Genomic DNA, 16473 nt, shown 5'->3' on the forward strand with positions numbered 1-16473 from the left:
GGCTGGCTGGGTTGGGAGCACTGTTTTACGGTGGCTCTGCTCCTGCAACTGGTCCAGAATCGAGCTGCACAGCTGGTAAGTGGCGGTGCCACTAGGGAACATATCAAGCTGATTCTGTTTAAGTTACATTGGCTACCAGCTGCCCGGGCCTAATTCAAAGTGCTTGTTTTGACATATAAAGCCCTAAACGGCTTGGGCCCTGGATACCTGAAGGACTGCCTCCTTCCATATGAACCTACCCGGAAGTTAAGATCTAGCCAGGGGGCCCTTTTGAAAGAGCTGTCCCTTAAGGAAGTAAGAGGGACGGCTTGTAGACAGAGGGCCTTTTTGGCAGCTGCCCCCAGACTATGGAATGCCCTCCTGACTGAGATTCGTCTGGTGCCGACGCTGATGACATTTCAGCACCAGGTCAAAACCTTCCTGTTCCAGAAGGCTTTTAATTGAAAAATATCAGCTGTGGGTCCAATGGCAATTTTTAAAGTTTATCTTTTAATTGCATTTTAATTGTTTTGATTTTTTATTGTAGTTTAAATGTTGTAAGCCACCCAGAGACCTTTGGGTAGTGTGGGCGACATATAAATTAATTAAATAAATAAAAATAAATAATGTATATACTCACAGCAGATAGGCTACTCTGGGCCCAAAAATGGAAACATTTTTCTGGGGGCTCACTCTATGGAAGCGAGGGAGATTAAAGAGGAACCCTATCACAATGGTGCCCAACGTGGGGCAGTTCTAGGATAAGGGGACCCCGAGAACAACTTGGTATTGCTAAGAATCCTCACAATAAAATAGTACTTGGGATTTACAAGACATTATTAAATTGAACCTAGATAAGATGAAAAAACAGATGAATGAACAGATAAACGAGTTTCAAAAGTTGAGAATTTCTTGGTCTGATAGAATACTTTTATGTAAAATGAATACTATTTCCCCCTCTAAAGTTTTTTTTTCATGTTACCTATAAAGATTACTAAAAAGCAGTTAAGAGAATAGCTATGAGTAATATCTACTGTAATGGAAATGAGAGCAAGGATTAATAAAAAGTTATGGCATATACTACAACAGGGAAAAGTTTTAGGCATACCTAATATTAAACTATACTATAGAGCAAATCAGTTTAGATACATTCCAGGAATCATAGCAAGTAAAAATGTAATTTGGAGAGATTTTTTTTCCTAATTATGTAAATTGTGTTATGTGTTTTACATTTTATGTTGTAAGCCGCCTAAAGTGGTCTCAATGACCAGATAGACGGGGTATAAATGGAATATATAAATAAATATTAATAAAGTTAAAGAAAAATGGAATGACGTTTTGTTGTGTTCCAGAAAGGGAAAAGATATACAACTATAGATGGAACAATATATTTCTGAAGAAAAACAGGGCAGTATGAAACACAGCAAAAAATGAAAATGAAAACTAGCCCTGAGGGTAGGGAGTAGTAGAGTTAATTGTGGTTTTGTTTAATTCTTTTGCATATATTAGCATTTTGTATACTTGTTTTCATTTAAAATATAATTTTGAATGATTAGAAAACAATTCTCACTATAGCATGAATCTAATACTTTTTACCAGTCCTAAAATAACTTTTCCTTGTTATCAGCTTTCCTTAATATCAGAAGGCTGTTTTAGAAACCAGTGTGTGCTTGTGTGCCTGTAAATAGAAGGCATATAAACCTTGCTTAAAAGGGATGTAGAAAAAAATTGTAATTTCCATATTGTCCATTAATTTTGCCCTTTGTCTCTTACCTACCCCTCTGGTTTTGGCATACTTTAGCCCATTCTAGCAGTTGCTTTCATTCTGAACTTTAAAGGCCATGTGAAAATAATTCCACAAAATTAAGCAAGTATCAATAGTTACCAGTTAAAAACCCTATTTAAAAACCTTATTAGTAGTAAAACTAAGAACCCCAAAATCCAGAGACATGTAGGGCTCCAAAATTCATATATTTTGCTAATATTCAAAACTATTTAGAACAAAAATAACCAAGATTATACGTTTCTAAAGCCTGTGTAAAGGTAGAACGCAGAATAGAAGTGCACCAATACTGCCAAAACCTTGAATTCTCCTGACAGGGCCATGATCCAGGACCCCTAAGACTAACTAGTGCTAAGGCCTCACTTTCGCCATAGGTCATTCTCTTTACTCTCCCACAACAAACGACCTAGGTACAAAAGAACAGCACAAATAATTCTCGCTGCTATTACTATCTTAATAAAATCCCCAATTCCTTTCAAAAAAAACAGCGATAAGAACTTCTACACCAACAGCCCCAAATCCTGACTACCCAGACTAAACGCAGAGGCGCCCTCAGGCGCTCTCTCTCTCTCTCTCTCTCTCTCTCTCTCTCTCTCTCTCTCTCTGTGTGTGTGTGTGTGTGTGTGTGGCCTCTGGGACGCAGGCGCAATGGACGCCTTCTTCACCCCCCCCCCCCCGCCCCTCGCCGGCCGGCTGGCCCGCCCTTCTGTGGTACGTAGTCTCTGCCTCTTTCCCGTCTGTGGCTCTGGTTAATACAGCGAGAGCTGAAGCTGCCCGGTGTTTTTCCTGGAAGTCTTGGCCACGCCCCCTCTTCCAGAAGGGAGGGAGGGAGGGGGTCTTGTTTCTCTGCCTTCGCTCTCTGGGTCGCTGCTTGTCTACCTGGATTTGAGAACGTGAGAGGTTGAGTCTTGCCGGCTGAGCTGTGCGTGTGAGTGACTCAGGGAAAACAAGGGGAGGGAGAAGGGAAGAAGGAGTTCTGTGTCGGGGGATGGGGGGGGGAGGAAGTGGATGAAATCAGCTAATGGAGGCTCGCTTTCTCTTTTTGCAATAAACTGTGAAAACAAGGGGAGCGGATTTCACTTTTTGCAAAATGGATGATGCTATTTTATACAACCTGTCCATCGTTTTTTTGTTTTATGCTTGTTTGCGGAGCGACTTGTAGCCTGAAAACCCTGAACTTGTTAGAGCCCCGTTGTCCCAAAGTGGTGTCCACCAGATGTGTTTGAATACAGCTTCCATCGTGCCCAATAAGCGTGGACCACAACTCCCATCTTGCACAACACGTTTGCCTGCACTCAAACACATCTGGAAGGCAGCAAGTTATCCATGGTTGTTTAGAAGGCCTTAGGGCGTTTTCTGTGTTCCCACCACCGTTGATTCAGTTTTTAGAGCATAATGGGTCTCCCTTCTGTACAGCCTTATTCCTTTGAGAATTTACTTACGAGTCAATTGCAGTTTGAAAAATGGAAGATCCTGATAGAGCAGACCTGGGCACAGCCTGCAAGCCACTCCTGTCCAGCCCGATGGACATCAAAACCATTTATAGCTTTTTGTCTAAAGTTGATCAGTTGCTTATCTTTAACATACCGCAAAAAAACCTGTTTAGTATTTGTGAAGATTAACAAGTTTAAAATAAAAACAATCATAACATCACTGTTTTATTTTTAAGTAAAGTTGGTTCAGCCCCCTAAACACAGTTCAGATTTTTCATGTAGCCCCTCTATAGAAATTAATTGCCCACCCCTGTGATAGAGGAGCAAAACAGGCATCTTGTAGCTCCAGCAGCACTACAGACAAAAGCTGTCTCTGCTGAAATGTATATATACTGATATTTAGGTCCAAAATGGATCATAAAGCCATTTAAAAAATAACGACTGTTCCATTTGGAAGCAGACTTGATGGTCTTACAGGCTCAAGGAAGAAGCAAAGGAATATTCTAATTAAAACTATCAAAAAGAATACTTTTCCAGAGAGTGGTAATTATCAAACACACTGTGTTGTGTTTATTATTAGATCAAGGTATTGCTTGTAGTAATATTCGAACTTTGATAATTTATTATGCTGTTTAGTTGTTTTGATGCCTACAGACCATAAAAATATGCTGAAAATGGGATGAGCACCGCCCCCTGGAGTCGGACACGACTGGACTAAAAATGTCAAGGGAAACCTTTACCTTTACCTAAAATGGGTTGGGTTCTCAGGTACTAAATGATTCTCAGCTTCTGGTGAGTTCTGTCTCTCCAAAGCTTGTGTCTTCTTAAAGAAATATAAATTAGTTTAGTAAGCAATGTTGTTTAAATTGCTTAACCTTTCTCAAATGCCATCATCGACTCTATTTACTACAAGGTAAGCCCCACTGAACGCTATGGGAGTTATTTCTAGTAAACAGAGCAAACTGGCTTTAATATAATAATAATAATAATAATAATAATAATAATAATAATAATAATAATAATAATAATAATAATAATAATAATAATAATAATAATATAATTTATTGTCATTGTAAGTATATACACAGTATACCATACAACGAAATTCACATTCATATAATTTATTACTAAATAAAGTTCAGTAGTACAGTCACTGTTTCATGTAATGGCCATCACATCTGAATTATCTTTCTCTACAGCAGATGCTGTTGTTTTAGACTAAGTTGTGTGTGTAGATTATGGTCTTCATCATTAAAGGGGGAAAAAACTCACTAATTAAAAACAAAATTGAGTTTTTGAAATGTTGTGTATTGCAGCTAGAGGAGAGTGTTGCTTATTTAGTCTTGAACTCAAAAAAAAACAAACAACCCTCTCTCCTGCCACACACAAAATTCTTAGCTGGCAAATTGCTGCCTTGTCAGCACATTAGCCATTCTAAATCAAATTATGATTGCTCAAACGCATGCACGTATGTAAAATGCTTGCAGGATCCTTGGCAAGTTTCCTAAGCAGGCTATCCCTAACACTTGAGAAGGGGCAGTGGTCAAATGCACCTCGTAGCTCCTGACCTCCCAAGCTAATCAGAAAGCACCCCTGCTGTACAGTGGACCAGCAGGGATTGCTATGTCTTCTAGTTTTGATATCTGCCTCCAGTGAAAAAGCGAGGGGAAGCCGTCAGACCCCTGGCAAACCATGCTGCGGAATCAGTGGGCTTTGTTGGATAAGTGGTTTGCAAATGGCCCCTGCCTGGCTTAGAAGAAGTCCTTTTTGTAATGTGTGACTGGTTCTCCCCTCAGCTTCGGTCTTGGTTGGATTGGGGAGTTGATTCACGAAAGGATGAGGCTGGTCATACTCAACAACTACGACCTGGCTAGTGAATGGGCTGCCAAGTACATCTGTAATCGCATCATCCAGTTCAAGCCAAATGAAAACAGATATTTCACTCTTGGCTTACCAACAGGTAACATATTGCCTCCTCTTTTGTTAAGTGCAGGAGAAGGTGAGTTTGGGACTTCCTGTTCCAGCAACGTGGCTCTATCATTTGGTGGGTCTGAACTGCTTCCAGGGCTCAGTGGCAAATAGAGTCATGTTAAAGAAGCAGTTTAAACAAGATTGGTAACTGTGACCTGGCAGATGTCATCAGACGGCTTCACCACCAGCTGTGCTGGCTGGGGTTATTGGCAGTTCCGGTCAAAGAACCCCTGGGCTTCCCAAGGTTAGGAACCCCTGATCTAGAGAGCTATCTCAATGTTGTATCTCCTGTCTGTGAAAACTGTGGCTTCTTCAGTAGTGTGGAATGCTTCCTCTATCTAGGCTGCGCACACACCCCACCACTTCCTCCCTCAGTCTGGTTACTCTTCTCGTTGTGTGATTGACTCATTTCTCCCAGCTGATTTAGACAATCTCAAGGTAACATTAAATGTCATCCACACAAGCAAGTGTAACAAAACCCAGAGGGACACTTTTCTTGTAGGACAAAATTAAGTGTTTCTTCCAATTGCTATAGCGTGGAGCAGTTTTCCAACATGGAAAAGCTTCACAGTAACGAACTTGCTGAAATTTTTTTTTACAAAACTTAGATTTTTTAAAAAAAAAATGTGTTTATTTCTAGTGAGAGACTGGTTCCTCTGAATAAACCTGAATGTTTCCTATGTGTGCAAACAAATGAAACCAAATACAAAGTGGGATCACCGATCCATGTAATAATAACTGGATTTGTGACCAATTTGCATCTTGTAACTATTAAGGTGCACATCATAATGAAGTAATTTGTTTAATGCAGGAAGTACCCCTCTAGGATGCTACCAGAAATTAATAGAATATCACAAAAGGGGAGATCTGTCTTTCAAATATGTGAAGACATTCAACATGGATGAATATGTGGGTAAGCTGTTTTAAACATGTTAATGTGTTTTATACTGACCAGAAATCACTTTGCACACATAGAATAAATCTGTATTGTTAAGTGTACATCATGTGAATCAAACTGTTGTTTGCAGTCTATCAATGGGACTCTAATAAACTAGACTTTGTTCAATGTTTTATTTCAGGGCTTCCCAGAAGTCATCCAGAGAGCTATCATTCTTATATGTGGAATAACTTTTTTAAACATATTGATATAGATCCAAACAATGCTCATATTCTTGATGGAAATGCTCCAGATCTAAAAGCAGAATGTGATTCCTTTGAAAAAAAAATAAAAGAAGCTGGTGGGATAGAGCTGTTTGTTGGAGGTAAAATATTCTTTATTAAATGGAGACAAAGTTCTAAACTTTGAGTGGTCAAGCCATTGCTGGATTATGCTACTATTTAGAGGGATCCAAGGAAGATTAGAAGAATGAAATAGTGGAAGTGGTCATAAGATCGTCTAATTCTCATATATAAGTTCTTTAGCTTGTATATGCACAAAACACACAGTGGCAGAAATCCAGTTGTGTAAAGTTATGCCAGCTGTCTGGATAGCTGAGTGAGTTAGGTATCTGGCTGTGGAGCCAGAGGTTGGAAGTTCAGTCCCTCACTGCCTCCTATGAGCCAGCCCGTATGGCCTTGGGTAAGTTTCAGGGGCACCCTCAGAAGAAGGGAATGGTAAATTACTTCTGAATATTCTCTACCAAGAAAACTCTGAAGGGTCCCCATAAGTCAGAGTTGACCTAATAGTACACATAACACAAAAAGTTATGTCACTTAAAGCTGATGATATCAGCCATGGTGGTTTTCAGATTTCCATCCCACAAGATTCTGATGCTCTTGGTTTTTTATCTGCTGTGAATGTTTAGATATGACACTAAGGCATTCTGTGCATTTGTTATAACGCATAGCTTAAGACTACTCAATATTTAGGATGATGTCTTGTGCAAAACACACATCAGAGACAGTATTCTGATGTAAGACCTTGTAAAGTCTGACTCATTAGTATTGTCATAGTTCAACTCATTTCATGCAGCTACAGCTTAGAGTTAATTATGTGTCATCAAGTTCATACTAATTTATAGGGACCTTATTAGGGCTTTGAAGGTAAGTGAGATACATAAGGTTTGACCAGTTCCACTCCCTTAGTGAGTCTCTGTGGCCAAGTGTGGAATTGAACCCTGGTTTCCACAGTCCTAATCTGTCACTGTCTCCACTACATCACACTTGGTACACAGCTTAGGGTGCCTGGCAGTAATTTTCAGTTATGTAGAAACAATGCATAATGTGATCAGCAGTGCACATTCTTGCTGACCTTATAATATGTTCTCTTTGAAGGCATTGGTCCAGATGGTCACATAGCTTTCAATGAACCAGGATCAAGTTTGGTATCCAGAACAAGACTGAAGACGCTGGCCATGGACACCATTCTGGCAAATGCAAAATACTTTGATGGAGACTTAACTAAAGTGCCAACTATGGCATTAACTGTTGGTGTGGGGACGGTGATGGATGCTCGAGAAGTAAGAACGTTAAAGTGAACTCCTTTTGTCTACAACAATTTAATAGCTTCATAATCCTTGAGAGTTATTTTACCAATAAGAAAAGGAAGGGAATATTTTTGTTTTCACAACCTTTGTGCCAATTAAACTGAATCAGACGACAGTGTCCATGTACATGGATATAATCTCTGTAAAATAATGCCATTCCTCCTGCATCAGATATTTTAGACTTCTACTCCTAAAAGCCCCAGCCAGCAGGGTAAGGGATGGAGAGATTTGTAGAACGTTTGGAGAACCAAAGGTTTTCCATCGTATCCCAGGATGCAGAGTTAAATTTGTGTGGGGGAAATTTCATTAGGGAGGACGAGTATTGAAAAGAATTTCAATACACTTTTCATAATACTCCATTGCAGGGGCTTCTGCTACCTTCTGTTTTGTTGCCGTCATGTGGCCAAAACTGGAAAACTTGTATTGATGGAACGACAGGTGCCCCTCCCATTTTTTTTAACTGGCTGACAAATCAAGATGACGCTTGCCCCATTGTGCTCACACATACAGAACCAGCAAAAACCCAAATGGAAGGAGAGCTACTTTGTCTATTGCCACTGATTTAATGTTCTAGTGAATTCTGTGAAGAGGCTGAGCTGAGGAATATCTTGCAATGCTTTGTATGATGAACGAATTTGCCACAGGGAGAGAGCAGCCTCTGGGTGCCGTCCTTTCAGGTACTTTTGTCTGAAGGCAAATTTAGCAGAATCAATCATTTTCCCATTTCACTTCCCTCCAAACTTAATGTGCTCTGTACTGTTTACCAAGAAGAGACTTCAAGGGCATCACTTTGAAAGGCCATAAAGCCAAACCCGTAGGAGAGAAAAGTTTAGCATCTGCTAAAGCAATTTAGCAGACATTTCCATCTGTTTCTTTTAACAACCTAACAGTTTGGGGTAACCATAACACTGTCAAATTTGACTGTCTTACAGGTGATGATTCTGATCACGGGTGCACACAAAGCATTTGCCTTGTACAAGGCAATTGAAGAAGGAGTCAATCATATGTGGACAGTTTCTGCTTTCCAGCAACATCCTCACACCATCTTTGTATGTGATGAAGATGCTACCTTAGAACTGAGAGTTAAAACAGTCAAATATTTTAAAGGTGAGCATTACGCTGTGAGGAACAAAATACAGTGGTGCCTCGCAAGATGAAATCAATCCGTTCCGTGGTTAATGCTGTCTAGTGAAAATTTCATTTTGCGAAGCGTGTTTTCCCATAGGAATGCATTGAAATTTAATTAATGTGTTCCTATGGGGGGGAAAGGTCAGAAACCAAAAAAAGTCAGCAAAAAGTCACTTACCAGGTACAGTAGGCTGAGCCCCGCTCCTCATAGTGCCTTTGTAGCCCCGGAACAGCCAGAAAAAGAGCGCCAAACAGCTGAGAGTCGGCAACCAGCAGGGAACCAGCAGCCATTTTGTGGGCGTCTCTGCTCCTGCTCTCCCTGCTTCTCAGCTGATCGGCGCTGGGTCTCAGAGGCTTTTTCCATGCTAGGCAAGCCTCAGGGAGCCTCTTAGACCCAGCGCCAATCAGGCACTGTATTAGTTTAGACATGAATCTTCCATTTGGTAATTCAGCCCTCAAGTCTCAGTTCATTATGTAAACTGGTCCCCTGAAAAATCCTTTTGCTTTAAGAGAGGGCAAAGGGGTTTTCTTTTAAGCCTATATAGTTCTTTTCCACAGCTGCTTGACAAATGCAAGCCGTCTGTTCCTCTCAATCATACATTGAACAGGTGACAGTACAAATTGTGCTGACAGTCTCTTGGATGAAGTTAGCCGTGCTAACTTAAAAGTTCCTTCAAAAGCCATCATAGTTGCCATCAGTTCAGTTTTCCTGACATTGCAAAGAAGGCATGGGAGCTATCCCGTTACAACTATAGGATCCTTCCCTCCTTTCATTTGGAGGTCCATCTCAATGGTCAGAACAATCATCCCATCTTGCTGGGTAAAGAGTATGGCAGTGAAGTTGAAGTGGCCATTTTGTCTCTTATTTAGAGGTTGTTCTGCCATCTGATTCTGCTGCCTATCTAGACTTAGACAGGCATCTTTCCATTTCTGCCCTTCTTTTCCAAATTATTTCAGAAGTGTTTAAAACTTCATGAAACAAATGATTTATTCTCTGAGGCTCTATCTAGCGTGTAATTTAGGCAATATAATACTTTGAGTCACCTAAAAAGTCAAGCAAAACACAGGTCTGTAGGATGTTATTCTGAAAGAATAGAGGTGGAGCTTTGAACCCATTTGTACCAATGAGTTTCTTGGTACCCCAAAGTGCGGCATCACCAGACTTTTTCTTAACAGATGGCAGTTCTCTCTCTCCCCACCCACTCTTGGCTGGAATGGCTCCTGTACTTTTAGCTCAAGATTTCTTCCAGTCAGAAGATCCATGCTGGGAAAGCTTCCAGCTATAAAATTTTGTACAGACACCCTGTTTTAGTGGGTGGGGAAAGTAATCACAAATGGGAAGAAAATTCATTCTATTCTTTTGGTTATACGAGGGGGTGCTGATAAGTATTGAGTATTTCCCAGAAAAAAAACGAGCTAAGAAGCTATAAATTGCAGGGTGTATTGGCCAATTTGTCTGTATTCAATGGTGCAAAAATCAACTACCTATGATTTTAACTGACCTTTCATGTTCAGATACAAAGTGAACATGGCAGCACCTCCAGAAAAGTTCAATGTGGAAGAGCATAGGACTATAATCATGTTTCTCCTGTTTCTCCAAGGGAAAGGTGCAAAGCAGATCCATGAGGAAATGTCACAAACTATGGGTGACAGTGGCCCTTCATATGCAACAGTTAAACGTTGAGTTGTCAATTTTAAAATTGGCCATTTTGGTGTTGAAAGTGAGAAACCCAATGGAAGGCCTGTTTCTGTCTCTGTGCCTGCAAATGTGAAAGTCATCCATGACATGATCATGGAGGACAGTCGAATATCAGCCAAAAATATTGCTATACAGTATATCTGAGAATATCACGTGAGAGAATTGGTGCCATTATCCAAAATGACTTGGAAATGAGAAAGCTGGCAGCATAGTTGATCCCCAAACTTTTGACAACCGAACAAGAGAGGAAACGTGTGGTGTCATCGGTGGCTATTTTGGAACATTTTGAAAAAAATGAGTTAGATTTCCTGGGCGAACTGGTAACTGGTGATGAGACATGGATCTACTGTTATGATCCTGAGACAAAGGAACAGTCTAAGGAATGGAAGCACAGTGGTTCCCCCATGCCAAAGAAGTTCCGAGTGCAAAGGTTGGTGCAGAAGCAAATGGCAACAGTTTTTTGGGATAAGAAGGGAGTTCTGCTGGTGGACTACCTCCAACAGTGTTCAACCATCAATGTAAAATATTACTGTGCTTTATTGACGAAGTTGAGGCAAAACATCAAGGAAAAACATTGGGGAAAGGTCTCCAAAGGTGTCATCCTGTTGTGTGACAGCATCTTGTCACACACTGCAGGCGAAACAATGGCAAAACTGACCTCCTTCGGCTTTCAAGTAATGCCCCATCTACCCTATTCTCCTGACCTGGCTCCTCCTGACTATTATCTGTTCCCCAAACTCAAAAAACACCTAAAGGGACAATGATTTGGGAGTGTTCTGGAGGCAACTAATGCTGTAAATGAGTGGTTACAGCAGCAGTCGGAAGAATTTTATTTGCAGGGACTTAAGAAGCTGCAGGACAAATGTCGCAAGTGTGTTGACTTCCTGAGGGGGAATATGTAGAATAGTGTGGCAGTTACAGCAACCTACCTCATTTTTTTCTGGGAAAGGTTCAGTACTTATCAGCACCCCCTCATAATGTGGCTGAAATCACAAGCTCAAATCAGTGTATGTGATCTTAACTGAGGGAACAGCCTTTTACACCATTAGCATTTAAATCAGTATCTTGTAAAGGCCAAGTGTGGCATATCTTCCCCATATTAGATTATCTAACATTATTTTTTCTTTTCCTCAAGGTTTAATGCATGTGCACAACAAACTTGTGGATCCTCTTTACAGTATGAAAGAGCAAAACTGACAGTGAAATCCATGCTGGACTCTGACTTTTGACACAGGCAGTGATCTTCGTTAGCAGACGAATGTACTGCTGGGCAATATGCTGAAAATGGGCTAAAATGGAGAACTTCTAAGTACTGTAGCTGGGGGTTGTCATTTTTTCTAGAGGTCAGATGTACACACATTCCTATTAACAGTTACAAGCTTTATTCTCTGCTTTCCTGCCAAGATGGTGGTGCCTATTACATGCTGCATGCTGTTGGAAAGAAGAACTCTGATTTCAGAGTGCAGGCATATGCAAGCTGTTCAGAGGGAGAGAAAAGTACTGTGTAACTCAAAATATAGAACAATTTTTTCTTTTCGTCTTAAGGTGTGTTCTGTCTTGGCGTATGTAATGAACCGATAAACATATGAATCGATACGTTGAAGTGGGCGCTGCAAAATACGTACAGACACCTTTGTGCACTTGGACCATTGAAGTTGGTTGCCTTAGAATCTGCGCTAGATTATCTGTGAAGCATGGTATTGCTTTCATTGTGTTTGAAAATACTCCCTGTCGTACAAGTGACCATTTCAGTACTTTTTCCCCCGAGGGAGTAGCCATTCCAGTGTTTTACAAACATCAAGGAATCTTTTCACTTTTGAAAATGAAGTTTGCAGTAAGTGTGTATGTGTGTGTTTGCTTTAGAAATCTTTTTGTTGTTAAATGATTCAAATTCTTTTAGATGCTTAGCTGTAGTTAATCTGCAAAGGCGGAGGCAGGTCCTTCACCCATTGAATGCCTGTGAATTGTCATTGCACTAAGTGTCAAGAACAACAGTCCTATAATGGTTTAATGAATCCTGACATGGGTGTTTTTCTTCACTGAAATTGTATTTCTCCAAAGTCAGCTGGATTGAAAGAAATATTTGATTATCCAGGCTGGTTATGGTTTGGCTGGTTTGATGGTGCCATTCATGTCCTCTGTTTAGTTTCTAGAAGGCAAGAAGTACAGTCGATCACCCAAGAGAAGCTAAACTATCAGTCTTGACTGCACAAAAGTCAAAACGGACCTTTTTTCTTTTCAGTGTTGTTCTAGCCTCGTGTGGGAGACACAAGATTTTTTGATGTTTTCCTTCTAGCAGGAATGAAGAGCTGCTTTCCCACATGCATCACTTCATAACTGGACAATCACCCTGAGCCCAGTAGCTGAATACATGTCTTGCATGCTGAAGACAGTAGCTTCTCTGCCTGGCGCTTCCAGTTCAAGGCTCTCCAACAGGAAATGGAGGACACTTTGGAGGGCACCTGTTTGAATAAATACTGCCTAGCAAGTGAAAGCGGTGGTTGATTTTAGCAGCTGGAAGTTATGCCACATGCTGAATATGTGCAGCTGAGTGTGCAAACTAGCTCATTTGAAAAACACTGTGTGAGGTAATATCAAATTTTTCTACCATTTTTGCAGGTTGGCTATATTGTGATTCTGCAGTGGAGTCTCCGCTATCAGTGTACTGCTTCTAAAGCAAATAAAGCCAGTGTTAGACTGGAAATTTGTATTCTTACTCATGAAGCAGAGACACTGGTATTAATTTAAAACCAGTTGAAGGCTCTACATAGCCATGCTGCCATGTGCATGCGCGTACTGGATTTAGAGTGTCCTGGATTTTGCCTGTGCAGACAAAACTGAAGATGCACTATAGACCATGGATGTGATACAGCTGATGCAAACTTAATCCTTTTCAGGAAGACTCCATTATCTGTGTAGTAGTGGAGCTTATCCAGAGTTCATCCAAGGAGGTATCTGGTACAGTACTTCCATGCATGAGTGTAAGCCCCGCTGGAATTAAGTGGGGTGATCTCTGGCTTGTGAAAGAGCAAGCTGGACATTCCCAGAGCTGTACTCATGGCAAACAGGATCCTGGGCCTTTCATCATAGAAAAGGTGGGCAATTTGTAGCCGTGCAGCTGGGACTGGACTGCAGTTCCCATTCTGCAACATAGTCTAGGGCTTCTGGAAATTACAGTCCGATAGCATTTGGAGAGCTACTATATGCTCACCCCACTTCAGAGTTCTAAGGTTGGAACAGATCACAAACAGTGTCACCAGGACTACTTTTTTTACACTTGGTGACTTCAGAGCAGGGGAGGGGGGAGGTGATTCCATATCTAGCTGCTGTTAGTTGCACTGAGAGGAGTTTTCTGTAGAGCTCTTTGCTATGTGCTATCCTTTAAATGTCTGCAAACAAACTTTGGGTTCATTAGTACATTCCTCTTAATTCTTGCACTTACTGCCCAAGATTGATTGGTTTGGGGGGTGGGGAAGAGATTTTGCAGAAATCAGCCTTTCTGGATCTATACCACTGATTTTTATTGAGTACACTGGGGATTCTAGGATAGAATTAAAAGGTGTGCAGCTGCTACACTCCAATCTCTGGAACAGAAGGAGTTAATTGGTGTGATATGAACCAGAAAGAGTTCTCTGAAAATCAAAAGGAATGTGTGCCAGTCTGTATGCTATATTTGCTCTCTACAGAGTCCCCGAGTTCCTCTTTGCCCTTCCTGTTTCTGAATGAGAAAACCAACTAGTGGATAGCATCCAGAAGCTTAGGAAGGCAAAAAGAAAAGTTGTATGATCAGGAAGACGACATGCTGAACATCTGAACAATTACACTAGGTCCACAGGTTGCAGGAAATAATAGCATATTAGACTACATGTATTCATGTGTAATTGGCACAGACATACTAAATAATGAGAAAATTAAAAGCAGTGAAAGGGCTGTTGATGCATCAGGGTGTTTTTTTTCCTAAATGGAATGGCAGTCTGATGGTGAATTTAGATATGCCCTTCTAGAAATGAAAATTTCTTCATTTGAACATGTTTTACTTATTCTACATGAATGAAATTAAATTCAAATATATTTTTACCTCTGAAAACTGTTGCGCATACATATAAACGAATAGATGGACAATGTGATTAATATGCCATAAATAAATAATTTGATTTATATCCCATAGTATGTAAGATGTTAAAGAGAATTTTAAACACAAGCAGGCAAGCAACTTCTCAGCAATGCTTAAGTATAGAAAGTAAGGAGTCCATCAGAATCATGATGACACTACAGGATTAATCATAAGCCAGAATGCTTCATTAAAGAGTTACAAACTTTCTAGTCAATCATATCATCTACCATCACACATTTTTTAAAAAAATCTTTATCAAAATATACATTTGCACTCATTTCACACGCTAGCAAGGTTATGCTCAAAATCCTACAAGGTAGGATTCAGCAGCATGTGGACCGAGAACTTCCAGAAGTACAAGCTGGATTTCAAAGGGGCAGAGGAACTAGAGACCAATTGCTAACATGCGCTGGATTATGGAGAAAGCCAGAGAGTTCCAGAAAAACATCTACTTCTGCTTCATTGACTATGCAAAAGCTTTCGACTGTGTGGACCACAACAAACTGGCAAGTTCTTAAAGAAATGGGAGTGCCTGACCACCTTCTCTATCTCCCGAGAAATCTACAGTATATGTGGGACAGAAAGCAACAGAATTGAATATGGAACAACTGACTGGTTCAAAATTGGGAAAGGAGTACGATGAGGGTGTATATTGTCTCCCTGCTTATTTAACTTCTATGCAGAATACATCATGCAAAAGACAGGACTGGATGAATCCCAAACCGGAAGTAAGATTGCCAGAAGAAATATCAACAACCTCAGATATGCAGATGATACAACTCTGATGGCAGAAAGAGAGGAGGAATTAAAGAACCTCTTAATGAAGGTGAAAGAGGAGAATGCAAAAAATGGTCTGAAGCTCAACATCCAAAAAAACTATGATTGTGGCCACTAGTCCCATTACCTCCTGGAAAATAGAAGGGGAAGATATGGAGGCAGTGACAGATTTTACTTTCTTGGGCTCCATGATCACTGCAAATGGTAACAGCAGCCATGAAATTAAAAGGTGCCTACTGCTTGGGAGGAAAGCAATGACAAACCTAGGCAGCATCTTAAAAAGCAGAGACATCACCTTGCCAACATAGGTCCGCATAGTCAAAGCTATGGTTTTTCCAGTAGCAATGTATGGAAGTGAGAGCTGGACCATAAAGAAGGTTGATCACTGAAGAATGGATGTTTTTGAATTGTGTTGCTGGAGGAGACTCTTTTGTGAGTCCCCTGGACTGCAAAGAGAACAAACCTATCCATTCTAAAGAAAATCAACCCTGAGTGCTCACTGGAAGGACAGATCCTGAAGCTGAGGATCTAATACTTTGGCCATCTCATGAGAAGTAAAGACTTCCTGGAAAAGACTCTGATGTTGGGAAAGTGTGAAGGCAAGAGGAAAAGGGGACAACAGAGGAGGAGACGGTTGGACAGTGTCATCGAAGCTACCAGAATGAATTTGACCCAACTCCGGGAGGCAGTGGAAGACAGGAGGGCCTGGTGTACTCTGGTCCGTGGGGTCACGAAGAGTCAGACGTGACAACGACTAAAGAACAACACAACTGCATTAGTGATAACTCATTGAGCTGTGTATTATACACTGGGAGTATATACAAGACAGCACTCAGCAATCAGTTAACTGCCTATTACTTTTTAAAAAATATTTGGACGCCATATCTGCAGACTATTTGTCAGGCTGCCTTTTCAGAACACTTAGGAAAGCATCCCTTGGCACTTCTATATTCCCGATTTTCCGCAATTTCTTCTTTCCTTCTGCTTGCCTCTTCAGAAGTTTCATTTTCCGTGTAATATCTCCTCCATACTGTTTTTTTGAATAAAACAATGTTAGTTTCTTTAGACTTTAGAGTATTTTCAACAAAATTGAGCAGGACGCT

The 16473-nt window shown here is 40.6% G+C and overlaps 2 protein-coding genes across 12 annotated transcripts in view; one reads left to right on the plus strand and one right to left on the minus strand.

The window, feature by feature from the left end:
- Positions 1-2449: 2449 nt before the first annotated feature.
- GNPDA2 (glucosamine-6-phosphate deaminase 2) lies at positions 2450-12023 on the plus strand. Of its 5 annotated transcripts, none has more exons than XM_020786306.3 (7): positions 2450-2690; positions 4992-5155; positions 5978-6079; positions 6246-6428; positions 7441-7625; positions 8585-8759; positions 11615-12023. In XM_020786306.3, exons 2-7 carry the CDS (start codon positions 5032-5034, stop codon positions 11674-11676), a joined length of 831 nt encoding a protein of 276 aa, XP_020641965.1. In that variant the 5' UTR covers positions 2450-2690; positions 4992-5031; the 3' UTR covers positions 11677-12023. The 5 variants fall into 5 exon arrangements, with proteins under 5 accessions (XP_020641965.1, XP_020641967.1, XP_072857311.1 ...); XM_020786307.3 differs by having other exon boundaries at positions 2484-2684; XM_020786308.3 differs by lacking the exon at positions 5978-6079.
- Positions 12024-16145: 4122 nt separating this feature from the next.
- The window catches only part of GUF1 (GTP binding elongation factor GUF1), a 28159-nt gene continuing 27831 nt past the window's right edge, over positions 16146-16473 (minus strand). For 6 of the 7 annotated variants that reach the window (XM_078394712.1, XM_073001204.2, XM_078394714.1 and 3 more), the window contains one exon: positions 16146-16400. In XM_078394712.1, coding sequence (XP_078250838.1) covers positions 16263-16400 — 138 coding nt within the window. In that variant the 3' untranslated portion in view covers positions 16146-16262. The remainder of the gene's footprint in view (positions 16401-16473) is intronic. The other variant, XR_012087614.2, reaches the window with a different exon arrangement.

Source organism: Pogona vitticeps, chromosome 5 (genome assembly GCF_051106095.1).
Source record: "Pogona vitticeps strain Pit_001003342236 chromosome 5, PviZW2.1, whole genome shotgun sequence".
Lineage (NCBI taxonomy): Eukaryota > Metazoa > Chordata > Lepidosauria > Squamata > Agamidae > Pogona > Pogona vitticeps.

What these genes read in the sequence shown, in the direction of transcription:
- GNPDA2 (XM_020786306.3), top strand. Translation starts at nt 5,032, where the DNA reads ATGAGGCTGGTCATACTCAACAACTACGACCTGGCTAGTGAATGGGCT. An exon ending in GATAGAGCTGTTTGTTGGAG is followed by an intron (nt 6,429 to 7,440) that starts GTAAAATATTCT and finishes TTCTCTTTGAAG; the next exon opens with GCATTGGTCCAGATGGTCAC. An exon ending in CGGTGATGGATGCTCGAGAA is followed by an intron (nt 7,626 to 8,584) that starts GTAAGAACGTTA and finishes ACTGTCTTACAG; the next exon opens with GTGATGATTCTGATCACGGG.